The 16453-nt window shown below is 48.8% G+C and overlaps 7 protein-coding genes and 1 non-coding gene across 8 annotated transcripts; 5 read left to right on the plus strand and 3 right to left on the minus strand.

The window, feature by feature from the left end:
* Window positions 1-70: 70 nt before the first annotated feature.
* On the minus strand, window positions 71-2286 carry ASPWEDRAFT_46645 (ATP-binding protein). The gene is made up of 2 exons (XM_040836808.1): window positions 2199-2286; window positions 71-2150 (listed from the first exon to the last, which is right to left on the minus strand). The coding sequence occupies exons 1-2, from the start codon at window positions 2278-2280 to the stop codon at window positions 307-309; spliced, it is 1926 nt and encodes a 641-aa protein (XP_040683571.1). The 5' UTR covers window positions 2281-2286; the 3' UTR covers window positions 71-306.
* Window positions 2287-3318: 1032 nt separating this feature from the next.
* Window positions 3319-3399, plus strand: ASPWEDRAFT_t217. The gene has a single exon. It is a non-coding gene; the product is annotated as a tRNA-Ser (tRNA).
* A 424-nt stretch (window positions 3400-3823) lies between these two features.
* ASPWEDRAFT_46646 (zinc-binding alcohol dehydrogenase family protein) lies at window positions 3824-4993 on the minus strand. Its single transcript, XM_040836809.1, has one exon. The coding sequence runs from the start codon at window positions 4872-4874 to the stop codon at window positions 3846-3848; it is 1029 nt and encodes a 342-aa protein (XP_040683572.1). The 5' UTR covers window positions 4875-4993; the 3' UTR covers window positions 3824-3845.
* Window positions 4994-5382: 389 nt separating this feature from the next.
* ASPWEDRAFT_33117 (uncharacterized protein) lies at window positions 5383-5844 on the plus strand (the record flags this gene model as incomplete). Its single annotated transcript, XM_040833739.1, has 1 exon — window positions 5383-5844. One exon carries the CDS (start codon window positions 5383-5385, stop codon window positions 5842-5844), a length of 462 nt encoding a protein of 153 aa, XP_040683573.1.
* Window positions 5845-6782: 938 nt separating this feature from the next.
* ASPWEDRAFT_177630 (uncharacterized protein) lies at window positions 6783-8065 on the plus strand (the record flags this gene model as incomplete). The annotated part of the gene is made up of 5 exons (XM_040831693.1): window positions 6783-6946; window positions 6993-7468; window positions 7527-7670; window positions 7717-7821; window positions 7872-8065. The coding sequence occupies 5 exons, from the start codon at window positions 6783-6785 to the stop codon at window positions 8063-8065; spliced, it is 1083 nt and encodes a 360-aa protein (XP_040683574.1).
* Window positions 8066-8643: 578 nt separating this feature from the next.
* On the plus strand, window positions 8644-10591 carry ASPWEDRAFT_121624 (uncharacterized protein; the record flags this gene model as incomplete). The annotated part of the gene is made up of 2 exons (XM_040829097.1): window positions 8644-10490; window positions 10540-10591. 2 exons carry the CDS (start codon window positions 8644-8646, stop codon window positions 10589-10591), a joined length of 1899 nt encoding a protein of 632 aa, XP_040683575.1.
* A 1338-nt stretch (window positions 10592-11929) lies between these two features.
* ASPWEDRAFT_188303 (uncharacterized protein) lies at window positions 11930-12477 on the minus strand (the record flags this gene model as incomplete). The annotated part of the gene is made up of 3 exons (XM_040832218.1): window positions 11930-12137; window positions 12199-12261; window positions 12326-12477. The coding sequence occupies 3 exons, from the start codon at window positions 12475-12477 to the stop codon at window positions 11930-11932; spliced, it is 423 nt and encodes a 140-aa protein (XP_040683576.1).
* A 1894-nt stretch (window positions 12478-14371) lies between these two features.
* ASPWEDRAFT_55424 (uncharacterized protein) lies at window positions 14372-16406 on the plus strand (the record flags this gene model as incomplete). Its single annotated transcript, XM_040838205.1, has 6 exons — window positions 14372-14480; window positions 14526-14606; window positions 14653-14798; window positions 14847-15457; window positions 15502-15614; window positions 15661-16406. 6 exons carry the CDS (start codon window positions 14372-14374, stop codon window positions 16404-16406), a joined length of 1806 nt encoding a protein of 601 aa, XP_040683577.1.
* Between the last annotated feature and the right edge of the window lie 47 nt (window positions 16407-16453).

Below are 16453 nucleotides of genomic sequence, written 5' to 3' on the forward strand. Positions count from 1 at the left end.
TTAGGTTTACCCAATAAGCTTATATATTAGCTCTGTATATTGATAAGCTTAATTCTCTTCATTATGAGCTAAAGATTTGGCATAAAAAACAAAGTTTTTCACAGCAGAGACTGATACATGTATAACTTTTGTCTTTTGTATCCGCAGGGTTGGTTATTGCCACGGATGTATCATGTATGGCCTTCCTTGTCTATGATCAACAAGGCTGAGCGTGATATAATATAGGCACAAGAGAGTTATTCAACAAGTATTTTTATTATTTGCTTTATTTAATAGCTATCATAGAGTCATTAAACCACCCATCAATCAAACCTTCTGGCCTCTTCCAATCGTCCTCAGGTTCAGCACTGTCTGGACATGCTCGTACGTGAGCGGCTTTTCCTCATCCCAAGCAAGCAGATGCGAAGTCTTGATGATATTCTTAATCTGCCGTCCATTCAGCTGCACCTCAGCCACCTTATCCAGCTGCTCACTCGTGAAAGCAGTTGTGTTAGCCGTGGCACCCAAGAACTGCGACCAGATGTGGCGGCGCGAGACGGAGTCGAGGTCGGGGTATGCCAGCGAGACGTGGATACGAGACTCGAAAGCAGGATCGATGTTCTCGGCACGGTTGGTAGTGAGGAAGAGAATGCCCTCGTAGTATTCCAGCATTCGGAGGAAGATGGAGACGAGTTCGTTGCGCTGCAAGTCCGACGCGTCACGGGCTTCCATGAAGACGTCTGCTTCGTCGAGGAGGAGAACAGCGCCCCATTTGGGGACCATGCGGAGGATGTCCTTCAGGCTGCGTTCGACCTTTTCTGCGTCGGTGCCGAGATCACCGGCGCTCATCATGTAGAGAGGGACTTGCATGACTTCGGCGACACTCTCCGCGGTGAGAGTCTTACCGACACCAGGGGGACCGCTGAGCTGCATGATGATGCCGCGGCCCTTGCCCTGGACGACGTCGTCGAAGGTGTCTGCGTTCTTGGACTGTGCCTTGGCGAACGCGAGAATGAGCTGCTTCAAGTTCTGCTGCTCGCGGGGCAGGACGAGGGCGTCGAATGCGCGAGTGTCCCAGACGATATCCTTGGTGGCGTCGAGGTAGAAGGAAAGCCACTTCTTGGTCTTGATGGAGTAGCCGCGCACCATGGGGTTTGCGCAGAGACGGTGGCTGTCGTCAAAGTCCTCATCGGCGATGCCATTGCTAACCCAGACGGAGTGGTCGGGGTGGAAGGTGTTGTATGCTTCGGCGTCAATGATGACTCGGCCCTTGAGGGTTGCTCTGATTTCTTTGTCCTCGCCATATCGCTCAAAATGTTCAATGGAGGGGCCTTCGTAATCCTTGTAGTGGTATCCCTTGTGTGCCTCCCAGAGCTTGCCGCGTGCAATCAGAGACTCGCGGATAGACTTCTCCTGCTTGTGGTATCGGAGTGGGAAGATGGGCAGTGCGGTGATGGGACCAGTGCCGACGAAACGGGGGATATAGAACTCGTCCTCGCGCCATCCGAACTCATCTCCATCATGGTCGACGTAGCTACAAGTGACTTCATACCGTGCCTTGCAAACGTTCATGTAGCCGTAGGAGAACTTGAAAGCCCGCAGCCTACCCTCCTGAACAGCAAAGATGGGCTCATCGGGTTCGAAGATAGTCCAGAGGAGATCGTGGGTGATGACGCCGTGGCTGCTCAGATCCCTCTTGCGCGCAATGACGTCTTTCAGCTCATCGTGCAGGATCTTGTACAGCAGCTCGACGTGATCCTTCGTGGTAGGGTCCGTCGCCTCCTCTCTGGCCTTCACAAATCTCTCCCATCGGTGAACGAATGGCTTGAAGGGGGCCCCAAAGTCTAATCGCTCCAGAGACACTGTGACACCGGGATATCCCTCCATCACGGGCTCAAGGAACTCCTTCAACACCTGACTCTGGATGATAATCGAGTGGAGCTCCAGACTCTTCCGCGAGTCAGAAGACTTCTTATTCCGGACGATCACCGCATATTGTGCTGATTCCTCGTCTTCACCGGCTTCGGGGAGATCCTTGGGCATCTCCTTGACGAATGTTGTGTCGCCATTTTCATCGGGCTTTGTTTCGTAGAGATTTCGGTAGTCGCAGATAGAGCCGACGGGGGCGTACTGTGGCTTTTCTTCTTCTTTGTTCTCTTCCTTCTTCTCGTCTTGATGGGTGTTAGTTGCTGCTGCGTTTTTGTTGACAAGAAACGTACTCGAGGGCTCAGTGCCGTTTTCTGTGTTTTGGGGCACCACCTTGTCCTCTTCCTTCAAGGTTTCGTTGTCGATTTGCGCCATGGTTGCTGTGTTCTATGAAACTGTCTTGAAAGGATAATGAAAAGAGAAAGAGGAATGATGGATAGAAGGATAGGAGAGAGGAGAGGAAAGAGAGATGATGTTGAGTCTGAGTGTTACTGTCCATTCTAACCAGACAGATCCCCCTCTTTATACCTTTCATTCTCACTGTCAGATTCAGCTCTCTTCACTTCCGCTCATCCAACTGGCAGAGCGCAAAAGGCAACAGTCTCGCTGCCTGCATCCTGTGCCTCTGATTGGTGGAAATAGCCCCACTGCAGGGATAACCCCATGAGTCACTGCAGATCCTCCGGCTTATTCTTACATTCTGGCCAATCATGTGCTTCATATGTACAGGATGAGGCTGAAAGAGTGGGGCAGGGACAAGTCATCTCAGCCACCATTTCTGATGGAAGAGAAGGAATGGTTCTGATTCACAGGATGACTTGATATCGGGCACTCTTTTGAGTAAGCGTTGTAGCAGGGTGTAGCATTGATCTGAAGGTCAGATCAACCGTGTTGTTCCGCGGTTACATATCGGAGTCATGTTAAAGTAAAAATAACCTTATTTAGAGTCAGACAAGGCTGGTTGCTATACGAGAATCCAAGTCCAAGTATATCCCTTCCACACAATCACTTCTCAACTAAAAGGTGCAGTAACCCGGTGCACCACTAACCTCCATAATCCCACGTAAGACAAGTAATGATACGTGGCCTTGGAGATAATGTCGCCGTGCGAAGGAACAAGTCGCATTGCCACATTCGCCGATGCCACAAAATGCATCAGGGCCGTCCCAAGCACAATCTGATGAAATTGAATAAGAATTCAATTCCGTATCAGAGTAAAGAAATAAATCTGAAGATGAAAAACGCGGTTCTGACAAGCACGGCTCTGTTTCCGCGGAATGGTAAAATTGCAGATATATTATATGGGGGGTACCTACTCCTGGAGATGGATGGTACGGAATAGGCAGAACCAACGAATGCTCTAGGATGAATTAACGTGACCAATCGGAATACGTGACTATGCTGCTATCAATTGTCAGTGTGGCCGAGTGGTTAAGGCGATAGCCTAGAAAGCTATTACGTTCGCGTGCACAGGTTCGAGTCCTGTCGCTGACGTTTTTTTGATATTTTTTGTCTCTACATCGGAGTGTATAAGACCGACCCAAAAGCTTAGATTCAGCTCGGGGACGCAGTTATCAAGCATGTCGTTAAATTTGCAGTATAAAGGGACGGATATTGCGATATGCAAAATGGTTGTAGGCCGGCCAGTCATAGAAAAATCCAAAAGACATGACCATGCTGCTGCCTTGGTGCCTAAGCACCTTAAAACAAATATGGACTATGGTCCATGAAAGAAGCCATCGGAAAAGCGCTTGGGGGATGGTCAAAAGGCCGGCGGGGATGAGTCAGTATGGCTTGTTCAGTTTGTCCTCACTGGGAGCAATGACCTGGTTGGCAATCTCGAACCGGTAGGCTGGGAAGATGGCAGGCGAGTTCCATCCTTTATACGAAGACTATATCAAGTAGAATACTAATCTTCAATGATTTGGACTTTATCTCTACTATTCCAACAGTACAACCAACTTCCGAGCAGAAATCCCACCTTTACCATGCAAATCCAGCGCTTCCTGTACAATCTCCAATCCGTTGCCTACAATCACCGGTTCAGGAGACGGCTTGAATGTCCCTTCCTCCAGCGCCCTTGGTAGAAAATCCTCATACACAGCTTTGCTGACAAAGTTATCCTTGATCGACGCACCCATAACTCCCTTCACGGTGACAATATCTTGCACAGTCTGGAAACCAGAATTTACCGTCACCACAAATCTGTTTCCGTCACATTGTTTCATCACATCGATACAGGCCTGGGTAGCAGAAGACCCGATGCAGTCCATGGCACCGGCGATAGTCTTGTCTTGCATGGCCTGAATGAGAGCTTCGGTAGTGGTTGGACTGCGATAATCGAATACCTGGCTGGCCCCGAGATTCTTCACATAATCAAAGTTCTTTTGCGATGCGGTAGTGATGACGTCGCATCCTGCAGCCACGGCAAGCTGGATGGCATTGCTGCCCACGCTTGATGCACCGCCCCAGATCAAAATTGTCTTTCCGGTAGGCTGGGCACGAGGTTCAGTAGGTAGATTCAACTTCAAGTACTCTTCCTGAAAAAGCCCCGCAGATGCAGTTGAAAAAGTCAACGGAATGACGACGGCTTTTTCATAGGAAATACGATCAGGAATCTTGCTCGCCATATTAACCCGCAGAGTCGTATGGGCCTGAAAAGCGCCATCTTGATCGCGACCTGTAAGGAATCCCAGGGCATGGCCGAGCACACGATCTCCGGGCTTAAAACGCGTCACATTTGGACCGACTGCAATCACCTCTCCCGCTACATCCTCCCCTAGGATCGTGGGGTAGCCCATGGGCATCCAGGCTTTTGTCTGGAGACTGCCGTCGATGGGGTTGATTGCCACGGCATGATTTCGGGTGAGAATCTCGTTTTCTTCGGGCTTCCAGGTGGGAGCTGATTTGACGGCAAAGGGGTGTGCGGCTGCCATGAGCCATGCAGCAGTGTTAGTTGTAGCAGTCATGTTGGTCAATCGAGGGATACTTGCGCGGGAATCAAAGAGGAATGTAATTTCAATCGATGCATGACTGTACTGATACTGGTGATGGCAACTCGATGCTTTCAAATATACGACTGATACTGGTGATGGCAACTCGATGCTTTCAAATATACGTCATCTCGATGTTGCTTGTCACTGTCGATGCCATCACCTGACCTGCCTTTTTCCTCGCCAATCAGGGCAGTGTTACTCTGTACCTCATCTTGGCGTGCGAATGTCAACCTCCTCAACATCTCTTTTTCCCATATTCTCTTCACCTCTTCTATCCTGTCCTCAACTCGCAGTCATGAGGCCCTTTCCTCGGGCGTGTCGGTTCGGAAATAGCCTCCGCCATCAACATACCTCCTGTCGTTCTTTCACACAGCCGCGGTTCCTATCTCCGCTAGATCGCAGACCTGAATCGTTCCGATTCTTTCACGGTTTCCCATCCCCTCCTAATGGTCGAAGCTTCGTCTCGTCAGGTTCCCTGGCTATGGAGGGCCCCTCACCAACGCAAGCTATCTTAGAAGGCCTCCGCGGTCTCAAACACGAAAAATGGGGCTGGGTCATCTATCGCTGCACATACGCAGACGACAAAGCATGGACTCGATTCAAGGATATCATAAACAAGCGCTCCCATGAGGAAATCGCCGAATTTGATTCTCCCGAGTTGGCCAACACCTTGGAATGGACGTATGTCGAGGATTGCGATACGCTAGACGGAATATCCATACCCCAGCTCCGTACTCGATTCCAAGCATGGGCAGCCGACGCGATCAGAACTGAAAACCCTCGTGCTGAAGGTCTTGGCCTTGTCAACCACGGATATCCTCGATACAGCTACTTTATAGAGATTGACGAGGACGCTCTGCGGCGTGTTGTCTACGAGGCACCGCAGCCCCCTGCGCATGACGAAGTCGATATAGGGCATGTGAAATTTGTCAAGGCAGACTAGAAATCTATGCGAGAGGCATGCGCTAACCAGGTTAGAGAGGAGGATCTAGTAGCTGAGGAGATATATGAGCCAATTGACGGATGCCGTGAGAAGGATGTTGGTTGAGTGAAGATGCTTTCCAGACTGGTTGGTCCTGAGTTTTATGGCGAAATGTGCTTTGACCCTACTCCATGGGATGATTTCTACGAACGGCCACCGGGGATGATTTTCATGTGAATACGTCTGTCGGATCTGTTGTCAACATGCAATGACCAGTATCCTGACGATACCATGTACGTACATCTTAATCTTGTGGTACTCTATCGTCATCTGCTTAGCCCTCGAAGGAATACCTCATGTTTGGAATTTGCCTCTCAATCTCTTATAGTTCCCTCTCTATGCTTTCGCGGAGTGGACTGTTAGTTTCTCTGAAGGCATTGCGAATAGCTCTGATCTGATCGGAAACGTAGGTTCGCGCAAACTCAGAAACCTGTTGGAAATAGTATGGATCTAAAGAAATGTTAGCGTAGAATATTCTTAATATAAGTGACGGACGCCCGTACAGAACTCGTTCCAGTGTGCAGCCAAAACCAATTAGTTATTCCTTTATACAACATATAGAATGATTGCTTAACTCACCCCTCACCTCCAATTGTGTTATGTTCGATCCTCTGCAGCGCTGAATAAACTCCAAATACCACATCATCCATTCGAGTGACGACATCATCATGGCGTACATATTCAAATACAGCAACAATCTAGAGCCCAATATCAGTGGTGCCTTCTTCAAAGCCCGGTCTTCTCACCTCACGAACGGGGGCCAGAATCGCCTCGTAACCTTCATCTTCTCCTGCAAGTGCTCGTTTCAGAAACCCCTTAAACCTAGTGTCAGACATCGGCCGTTTAAATTATTAGAGGGAATTCTTAGCAGAGTTCACTGCGTCTCGAAGAAGTAGAAAATGGCTAGGGTTGCTACTCGACCCAACCTCACACGCGTTCGGAAGACAATCGCTGACGCCTGTAAGAAGACTGACATTATTTCCTACGATGGGCAAGATTGGCCTGCAACACTCATCATCAACCGGTATATCTACACCTACGATCTATCGTGCCGAAAGGATTCGTTAGTCTCTCTCCCCACTAATCTTAAACCTGTCTAATAAAGGTAGATCTTCAGGGAAATTCTGCGATGAAATCTTCGTCTCGTTCCTCAACCAGTCCCGCTTGACTGCCGCTCAGAACTGCTCCGACTGCATGTTTGGAATTGTTCAGATCCAGCTCAATTCACCCTTTGGATACGACGATGGATTTGCTGAAGATTTCAAATCTGCTACTTCAAGTTGCTCTGCCACCAAATATCCGTTCACATCACCTCCGTCCTGCGCGCTGAATCCCACAACTACAGCTTCGCCTGTTCCTACATACACGCCAACTTGCTCGAGTCCATATCCAGTCAAGGCCAATGATACCTGCAATTCCATCTCTCTCACCCACAATGTATCAACGTTGGGTATAGTCAATGCTGGCGGTTTGAGTCCATCCTGCTCCAATCTCCAGGCTGTCGGCCCTCTTTGTCTCCCAGCCCCTCGTCCATTGTATCTCGTGGACTACGACGATACTTGTGACAGCATTATAGCAGCACACTGTGGCTTAGAAGGTAGTGATCTGCTGGTTTGGAAACCTAATATCAATATGATATGCAGCAACATTCAAAGTCTCGCAGGCACCTATATCTGTGCTGTGCCACTCGAAGCCTTTCTGTCTTGGAACCCAAGTTTGGCTTTTGTCAACCCATGCGCTCTTCAACCGGGTTTCAGCTACTGTGCTAGCAATGGCACACTATGACTGTACGTCTAACCTCGACATATCCTTACAAGACTAACCCATGACTAGCCGGGAATCAAAATAATACACAATGTCTTCCTGTTGATCATGGCTACCCTGGCACAGTTGGCAGCTGTTCGTGCTTCACCATCATCCATGGCTATGATCGCAGCTGTAAGCTCTTACCCATCCCATTTTGCTTGGATATACTAACAACTTCTCAGCCTATCTTTGCAAGGATATCACGGATGACACACGCATCAGTCTTCAGCAATTGACTTCATGGAATCCGTGGGTTGGCGCGGACTGCGACAAAGGATTGTATGCTGATCTGAAGGATGGTGATCAACGTCCCGTTTGCATTGGCGTCAATTCGACTGCAAAAGATACTGCATCTCTGGCATTGTCTGGTTTATGAGAAAGTTTGGCCAGTTTCATTAAATAATTCAATTGACTTGTAGGGGTTTGGACGGGTATTGAAAATATATTGTTATTTGTTTCACTACATATCCTGTGAACCATGGTTAGCTGCGGCGACTACCAATATATATTCCGAGATCGACAATGCCACCATCCACAACCATGATAAAAATCTCAGGTGATGGACAAAAATAAATATTAATGATGCCTTTCAAAATCCAGAGAATGAAGAAACCCTCAAATTTAGAAACCCCCACAATCACCAATTCCTAGTGGCGATCCACGCAGGGACAGTCTGTGTGTCGGAATGGCTTCCTTATTTCCACAACCGGTAATGCTTCTGGCCCCCAAAACGCCTCCATTCCGGTGATTCGCCCTGGAAATCCAGCGATCGGCCGTGGGTCAAACACCACACAATGCCAGCCAATGGATCCAAGCCCCGTCCTATTTTCGTCGATTCTCCTGACTGAAAAAGTCCAGATCTTTTATCCCTCGTTTTCTGTCGTTACTCTTAATCATGTCCGTTCCTTATTGTCAACATCTGCTATTGTGATTGAACACCACGGAATTGACACAATGTCGGTCGCATTGCGCAGTCTGCGAATACGGCTTCGCAAACTGGCGCAATGGCTCGAGCTCGACAACATCGGCCTCCCATGGCAACGGCACGAGCGATACTCTTCTGTTGCGACAAACTCCAAAAGACCCCAAAGCAGCTTCTTTCGAGCCAACCGACTGTGCATCGTCGCCATCCCCGCCGTCCTCATCCTCTTCATCCTCTTCGCCTTCGCCGATCCCCGCGTCCCCATTCTCTACAAACCCCTCCCCCTCTCCGAAGATGCCCCCTGCGATCACCCCGTGCTGCGACTGGCGACCGAGAGCGAGAAAACGTTCAACGCGACCGTGAAACGACAATCAAAGTCGCTCTCAGAAGCCGTTACCGAATACAAACGACGATACAACATGCCCCCGCCCCCGAACTTCGACAAGTGGTACGAATTCGCCAAAGCCCGCGATACGGTCCTCATCGACGAATACGATACGATCTACCACTCCCTTCTGCCGTTCTGGGGTATTAAGCCGAGTGTTCTGCGCGCGCGGGCGAGGGAGAATCTGGGTCGCGATAATGGGCTGATGGGGGTTTCTGTGCGACAGGGCGCGCCGATTTACCTGAGCGATGGCCAGGGAGACTTTCAGCCTTCTGCGACGATGGCTATGATCCAGACGTTTTCGCAATGGTTGCCGGATATGGATCTTGGGTTTAATGCGCATGATGAGCCTCGAGTTGTTGTTCCGCATGATGAGTTGGACCAGATGGTGAAGAGAGGCCGCGAGGCTCAGTTCCGGCTGAATTCGAACAGGCAGCCGGAGGGGAACTTTTCGCGTACGCCCAAGGAACTGGCAGAACCCATCGAGCGGGTGAATCAGACGCGTTTCGCTCAAATCGATCGCCAGGAGACATGGCTGCTTTTGCGGCTTTCCTGTCCTGTCGATTCTCCAGCCCGAAGCCTCGACGGCGATGGCACGGATAATTCCACCGATTTCGCATTGGGCCCGTTGGGCTTCATCTCCAACCACACGGCATTTGGCGATATCTGTCAGAGTCCGTCACTGCGGCATCGTCTAGGAGTTTTCGACCGGCCCAATTCTTGCAGAATCACGCAGGAGCTGTCCCCGGTCTTTTCCATGTCCAAGCTGTCATCCTCTCAGGATATCCCATACCCATCGCCTTGGTACTATGGAGACCAAACCGTGTACGACGATGACCTCGCCGTCAACTGGGAAGACAAGATCCCCCAGATGTATTGGCGTGGATCGACAACTTCTGGATATAGTGATTTGGGCGCGTGGCGCAATCAGCTCAGACAACAAGTCATCGCCAAACTGGCACATCCCTGGAACACAACGCAGATATACCAAGAAGCCAACGAAACAAGCGCCTGCAAAGCCCACGGCAAGAAAGGATGGGAGCGCACAGACGTGGCCGCAGTGGAATACCAGCAATTCTTCAACACCAATTTCACCGAGGTTAAGCAGTGCGCCGAGGGAGACTGCAACGATCAACTGGCCTTTTTCGACCTAGCCCACTTGGACAACCAAGGGGATGCCTGGAAGTTCCGGTATCTGCTCGACATGGACGGCAATGCCTATAGTGGACGATTTTACGCCTTCTTGCGCAGTAACAGTCTGCCGTTGAAGCTGGCGTATTTCCAGGAATGGCATGCAGATACGCTGATTCCATGGGTTCACTATGTCCCCGTCAGCCATGAAACAACCGAGTATGTCGAGTTGATTCGGTACTTTGAAAACGACGCCGAGGGACAGGAGATTGCGAGACACATGGCAAGCGCTGGACGCGACTGGGCGAAAACCTCCCTGACAAAAGCAAATATGGAGGTTTACATGTTCCGATTATTATTGGAGTAGGTCTTTCCCCCAAGTGGGCTTTTCGTTTGCTAACACGCATCGCAGATACGGACGGATAGTCGATGATAACCGAGAAAACATCGGATACTACGGTTAGGTATTGGATAATTTGATTATCATTGAAACGCAATAATTGCAACGCAAATTTGATGTGCAGGACGCACCCAACCCGCCCCCTGATCGGCGTTGATGGCTGCGTTCCTGCATCCATACCTCCACGCACACGCACGCCACGCACGCTTGGACGATTCATCGAAGAACATGCATTCGGGGATTGAAATACCCCATTCACCTGGAGAGGTCGAAATACTTGTGCAGCGATTGCAGCTGTGATTACGCAGCGCAGTCGGTAAAAATTGGTATACTTTGTCATCTACAGCAAAAGTACTGCTATATAAGGGGGCAGTGTATTATGCCACCCCGAGTCTACAACGGCACTTACATGATACTGTCTAGCTATTGATTGTTCACATGTGCCCCGTAGCTCAATGGCTCACCATCAGTATATACTCTATCAATAATGATTCATTCCAAATTGATACCTTTTTTTGCCAAGGGTGGTTTTGATGCTGCCAATTCCCTCCAAGATCTCTCCGTTTGTGCCCTGGAATAGACTGAATAAGAGATATGTAATCAAGAAGGTACAAGGAATTTCCCTACAAAAGGCAGAAGGTCATAGACCTGGAAGATGAAGGTGACGGAGGCTAAAACCAGCGATATGATCTCAGATGCGCTAAGCATGGTGATGGTGTTTGCGGTTTGTAAAGAAGCAAGAAGCATCCTAGGAGGAGATGATAGAGACCGGGCAGATAACTTGGTGTCATACAGATCATTCACATCATTCAGATCATACAGATCATTCGGATCAGAACAAATCAGAACAAATCAGCACCAACAACTTTCGTTCCTTGGCGCTGTGCTGTGTTTTTTTTGTTTCTGTGGCCCTGACTGGTGAAGTCCAGAACAGGAAGCCTACCTGCCTGTCCCCACAGCAGATGATTCCAGTTCCATGTTGCAAAGAGAGATCGATGATGCTCATCGTGCAGTCTTGATCCTATCGAAAGTATCTCCAAAGCCTATTAGGGCTAACCGGCCTTTCCTTTTAGGGGATTCTTGTGTGTTTCTGCGGTACCCATTGAGGTATCAGGTACCCTTTTCCATATCTGGCCCAGTTTGGTGGATTATTGTGGAATATTTATAGATAATAGATACTTCCTTACTGCATGAATATGTGTCAAGAATTGACAGGAAAACAAAATAGAAAATACGTTATGGTAACGTGTCTAGGTAGTCAAAGAGATAAAGACATCTGCATAGACCACGAGGGAATATCCGTAATACTGACCATTTTCTAGCTAAATCTTACAAACAGTCTTGCAGATGCACTTCTGAAGCATCGAGGCAAAATCAGACAAATGACCAAGATGGCCCTATCTCACTCGGTCAAACATTTCTTTCGATGTTCCTTGAGGGCTTTGATAGCCTTCGTTGCCATATCCTCCGAGAGATTATTTAGACGTTCCCAAGTCTTGGCGGTACTTTTTTCATACTCAACCTTGTTCTCCAACCGCTCAATCTCCCTTTTCAGCCAGTACTTGTCTCTTTCCAATCGTTCGACTTTCCTTCTTGCTTCCTGCTCCTCACTGCAGCCCATGGATGTCTATCAGTTCATGTCGGTTGAATCTTCGTCTAATCAGCACTCACGTTACTTGTACCTCAATCCGTCGTACGGTCCGTAGGATCTCGCCATCTATGCCTTCAAACAACCTGAATAGAGCAAACGTTCAGCATTTCATAGGACATCTATTTAAATGGTCATGGATAGATATACCATCGTTGAAACCAGCCTTTGTTCTTCTTTTCTATGTTGCTTTCGGACTCTGTCATAGCTGTCGCTGTTCCCTTTTCCACATCCGATCGACAGTCTTCGTCGTCCTCCTTGGCTGGACCGGAAAGCAATGAACTGATCTTTTCGGGAAACATCTTGATGCAGCATACATCACGGATGGTGAAGGTGAGATGGGGACGTCGCGTCAGACATTCGAAAGTAGGGGTGGGTGATACGTCATCATAACGCGCATAGAAGGGGTGATTAGAATAGTATCACACCTGGATAGAACCATAAATAATACTCTGGGAGAAGGGATATAAAGAACTCTACCAGCAGCTTCCAAGCTAACCTCTGGTGAGCTGTGGCCTGGATTATCCATATTTGTTCTCTGTCGATATGCTGGACCCGATTTCCAGTCGCCTTGATACTTGCTGAACGAGGGGCATGGTAATCGCACTAAATAATCAGATATGCATGACTGGCACAATGAATACAGCGAACGCGGCTTTGAAATGCTGTAAACCCTTGATGATCATGAACGGACATTCGAAAAAGCCAGTCGTTAACACGCAGGATGCGGGAACTATGACTAACAGTTTACTATAATTCCACCCGTAGAGTCGAAACATACACTAACAATACCAATAATTGCCGAGAGAAGCCTGCCGAGCAAAGCTTAAGGCAGAGAAGAGTAAATTAGGTTTCTTGGATGACGACGTGGGCAGTGGATATTCATGCAGATCTGAAGGCTTAGCTGGACGGGACAGTTCCGTCAGTCTGATTATCCTAATACTTACATTATCAATTAAATGCAACCTTTAATTAAATAGAAGGTATTTTATTCACAAATCCTTATGGATAAATCATAGACATATGCAGTGTCAATTCCCTATCTTATCTGATCAAATCCCGCATCCTCGATTAAGGCATACGTCAGGATCGTCCACCGCATCACCCAAAATGGCAATCTATGCGTGCCTCCCCTCCTCGATAGCCTAAAGCTTAACCATTTGATGATCGCTCCGATGCCGCCGGCGATGTAGAGAATGGATTTGTAGGCGATGCGGGAGAACCTTGGGCCCGTGAATGTATAGGCGAGGGGGGAGATTGCGAGTTATTTGGCCACAACTGAGACAGGAAGGTCCATATTGAGGCTGTTTTATTCGCTGGGATTATTATATGTTGTAGGAAGTGTGACGTGAACGTACTGTCGGGGTTTGATTGAGAGGAACGACGGGCTATGAGTAAGCCGAGTTTGGTATCAGACATGATGAACTGGATGGAGGGTGTCTGGATAGAATGAAATAAACATGAACAGCATCGGTGTCGACGTTTATAAGAACACTGAATATTGGCAAACCTTGTCGATGCATGGCATATGTCATGGACACAGCCAAGATGGGCCTGCAGGGCTGGAATCCAGCTTTTGGCTGCAGATCATCTGGTCTCATGCGCAATTAACCAATATCCCCCGCATGCCTCTGCATAACGTGACAATGCGTGACTTACTTGCCGACCTTCGCGGCCGACGCTGATTATCAGATAAGATGGCCGATCTGATAAAGTGGGCCGTCATATATTCGACACAGCCCCCACCAACGGCTTCTCGACGAGCAGACTAGGAGGATATTCATTAGCAGGCTAGCCGGGGTCTTGAAACAGAAGGCCTGTCGCAGATCAACTTTGATTTCTTCGTGTGCTGCTTCAGTAACTTCAGTGTCTGTAATGACAACGAGGCATCGCGATCAGACCGCCAGCGGCACAGTTGACTTTGCCATCCCACCGGAAGATCTCAATTACCATGCCGGTATTTGCTTGTTCACCTCAAGGTAGGCCCTGTGTTATCGAGCAGATTGATTAATTAAACTGCCAAATGGCACGATCTACAGCCCCTGTCATAGTGGGGGATATACATTTTTGTTTCAGACTCACACATGCCCCTATTGTTATCGTAGCTGTCTTACTCTTATAAATTAAAGTCCAGCTGTCATGACAGCTCTGTCTTTTTCTTTTTTCACTTTATCTCCATCTTTCTCAGTTGTCAAAATGAGAATCCCCTCGGTGAATGGACACATCCACAGCGTGTCGACTGATGTTCTCATCATCGGCACTGGGCCTGCTGGGGCGTCGCTGGCATGTTTTCTTGCTTCTTATGGTATATTACCTCCTCGTATCCCATGATAAATGCTCATGAAAACAGGAATACGTGGCATAATGGTCAGCGCCAGCCCAACAAATGCAGACACACCAAGGGCACACATCACCAACATGGCAGCCATGGGTGAGTTAATCTACCTAACAATCAACAACAATACTAACCATGATAGAATGCCTCCGAGACATCGGCCTAGAAAAAGAATGTAACCATCTCGCCTCGAACGGATCCAACATGATGCATACGCGATGGGCATACAGCATGGCCGGCGAGGAATACGCCCGCATCCACTCCTGGGGCCACGATCCCAAAAGAAAAGTTTGTCTATCTCCGTCTCAAAAGAAATAAAGCATACTGACCCTTCAGGGCGATTACGAAACAGCCAGCCCATGCGACTCCGTCGACCTCCCCCAAACCCTCCTTGAACCAACTCTCGTTCGATACGCCACACTGAACGGCTTCACCTGCCGTTTCGACACGACCTTTATAGAATTCACCGAAGATGAAACCGGTGTCACGACAACCCTCCAAGACAACCTTTCCGGCGCACAGTACAAAATCCACTCGAAATACCTCTTCGGCGCAGATGGAGCACGCAGCGAAGTCCTCCAACAGCTCGATCTCCCTCTCGACATCCGACCAGACCAGGGAACTGCGTTCAATGTGCACATCAAAGCTGACCTGTCGCAGTATATGCAGTATAGAACGGGGAATCTGCACTGGCTGCTCCAGCCGGACCGGGCACATCCGGTGTTTGGGTGGGCGTGTATAGCGCGTATGGTGAAGCCGTGGGACGAGTGGTTGTTTATTGTTCTTCCTGATCGGCAGGCTGAGTTGGTTACTAAACCGACTGATGAGGAGTGGTTGAATCGGGTTAAAGAGTTTCTTGGTGATGATTCGATTCCGGTGGAGTTGTTGGGTGTGTCCAAGTGGAGGATTAATGAGGTTGTTGCGAAGACATACTCCAAGGGCAAGATGTAAGTGTTATATCCTGTTGACTTGATGGATACTGACTTTTTAGATTCTGCCTTGGTGATGCTGTTCATCGTCATCCGCCGTCGAATGGACTCGGTTCGAATACCTGTATACAAGATGCGTATAACCTCGCATGGAAGGTTGCCTATGTTGTCAAGGGTATTCTCCATATTCTCCATATATCTGTACAATCTAACAAGACCAGGCCAAGCATCACCCTCTCTCCTCGATACATACTCCATTGAACGCCAACCCGTCGGCCACAGCGTCGTCACCCGCGCAAACCAATCATTCCGGCATCACGGCCCAGTCTGGCAAGCTCTTGGAGTTGATCTGCCGACTATCGGCCAGCGAAAAGAAGCACTCCACGAACTGACTTTACCGACAAGAGAAGGACGAGCTCGTCGTGAAGCTCTCCAAGCTGCAATTGAAGAAACAACACATGAATACCACGCACTCGGCGAGGAGATGGGTCAGCATTACGAGAGCTCGGCTGTCTACTCTGCAGATGAGAAGATGTCGTTTAGAGAGGAACATCCTACTGATAACGCCGTCTTGACATTAACCCGGAGTACATATCCAGGATGCCGTCTACCTCATGTGTGGCTCAACAATGCGGTTCCGATAGAGCGGATTTCCACAATTGACCTCGCAGGAAAGGGTGCTTTCACCATTCTGACTGGTATTGGTGGCGAAGGGTGGAAGACAGCAGCAGCAGACGTTGCACAAAGTCTCAATATAACCGTCAACACATACTCGATCGGCTTCCGACAAGACTACGAAGACGTCTACTTTGACTGGGCACGAATCCGCAACGTCGACGAAACAGGATGCGTCCTCGTGCGACCCGATCGTGTTGTGGCCTGGAGATGCCCAGAGATATTAAGTGATGCTGAATGCAGGATGAAACTGCGTGCTGTTTTACTGAGCGTTCTCGGGAGGAAATATTAGACTGTATTTAGAGCTATTAGACTGTATTTAGACGCCACTAGACTGTA

Source organism: Aspergillus wentii, assembly GCF_001890725.1.
Source record: "Aspergillus wentii DTO 134E9 unplaced genomic scaffold ASPWEscaffold_10, whole genome shotgun sequence".
Taxonomy (NCBI): domain Eukaryota; kingdom Fungi; phylum Ascomycota; class Eurotiomycetes; order Eurotiales; family Aspergillaceae; genus Aspergillus; species Aspergillus wentii.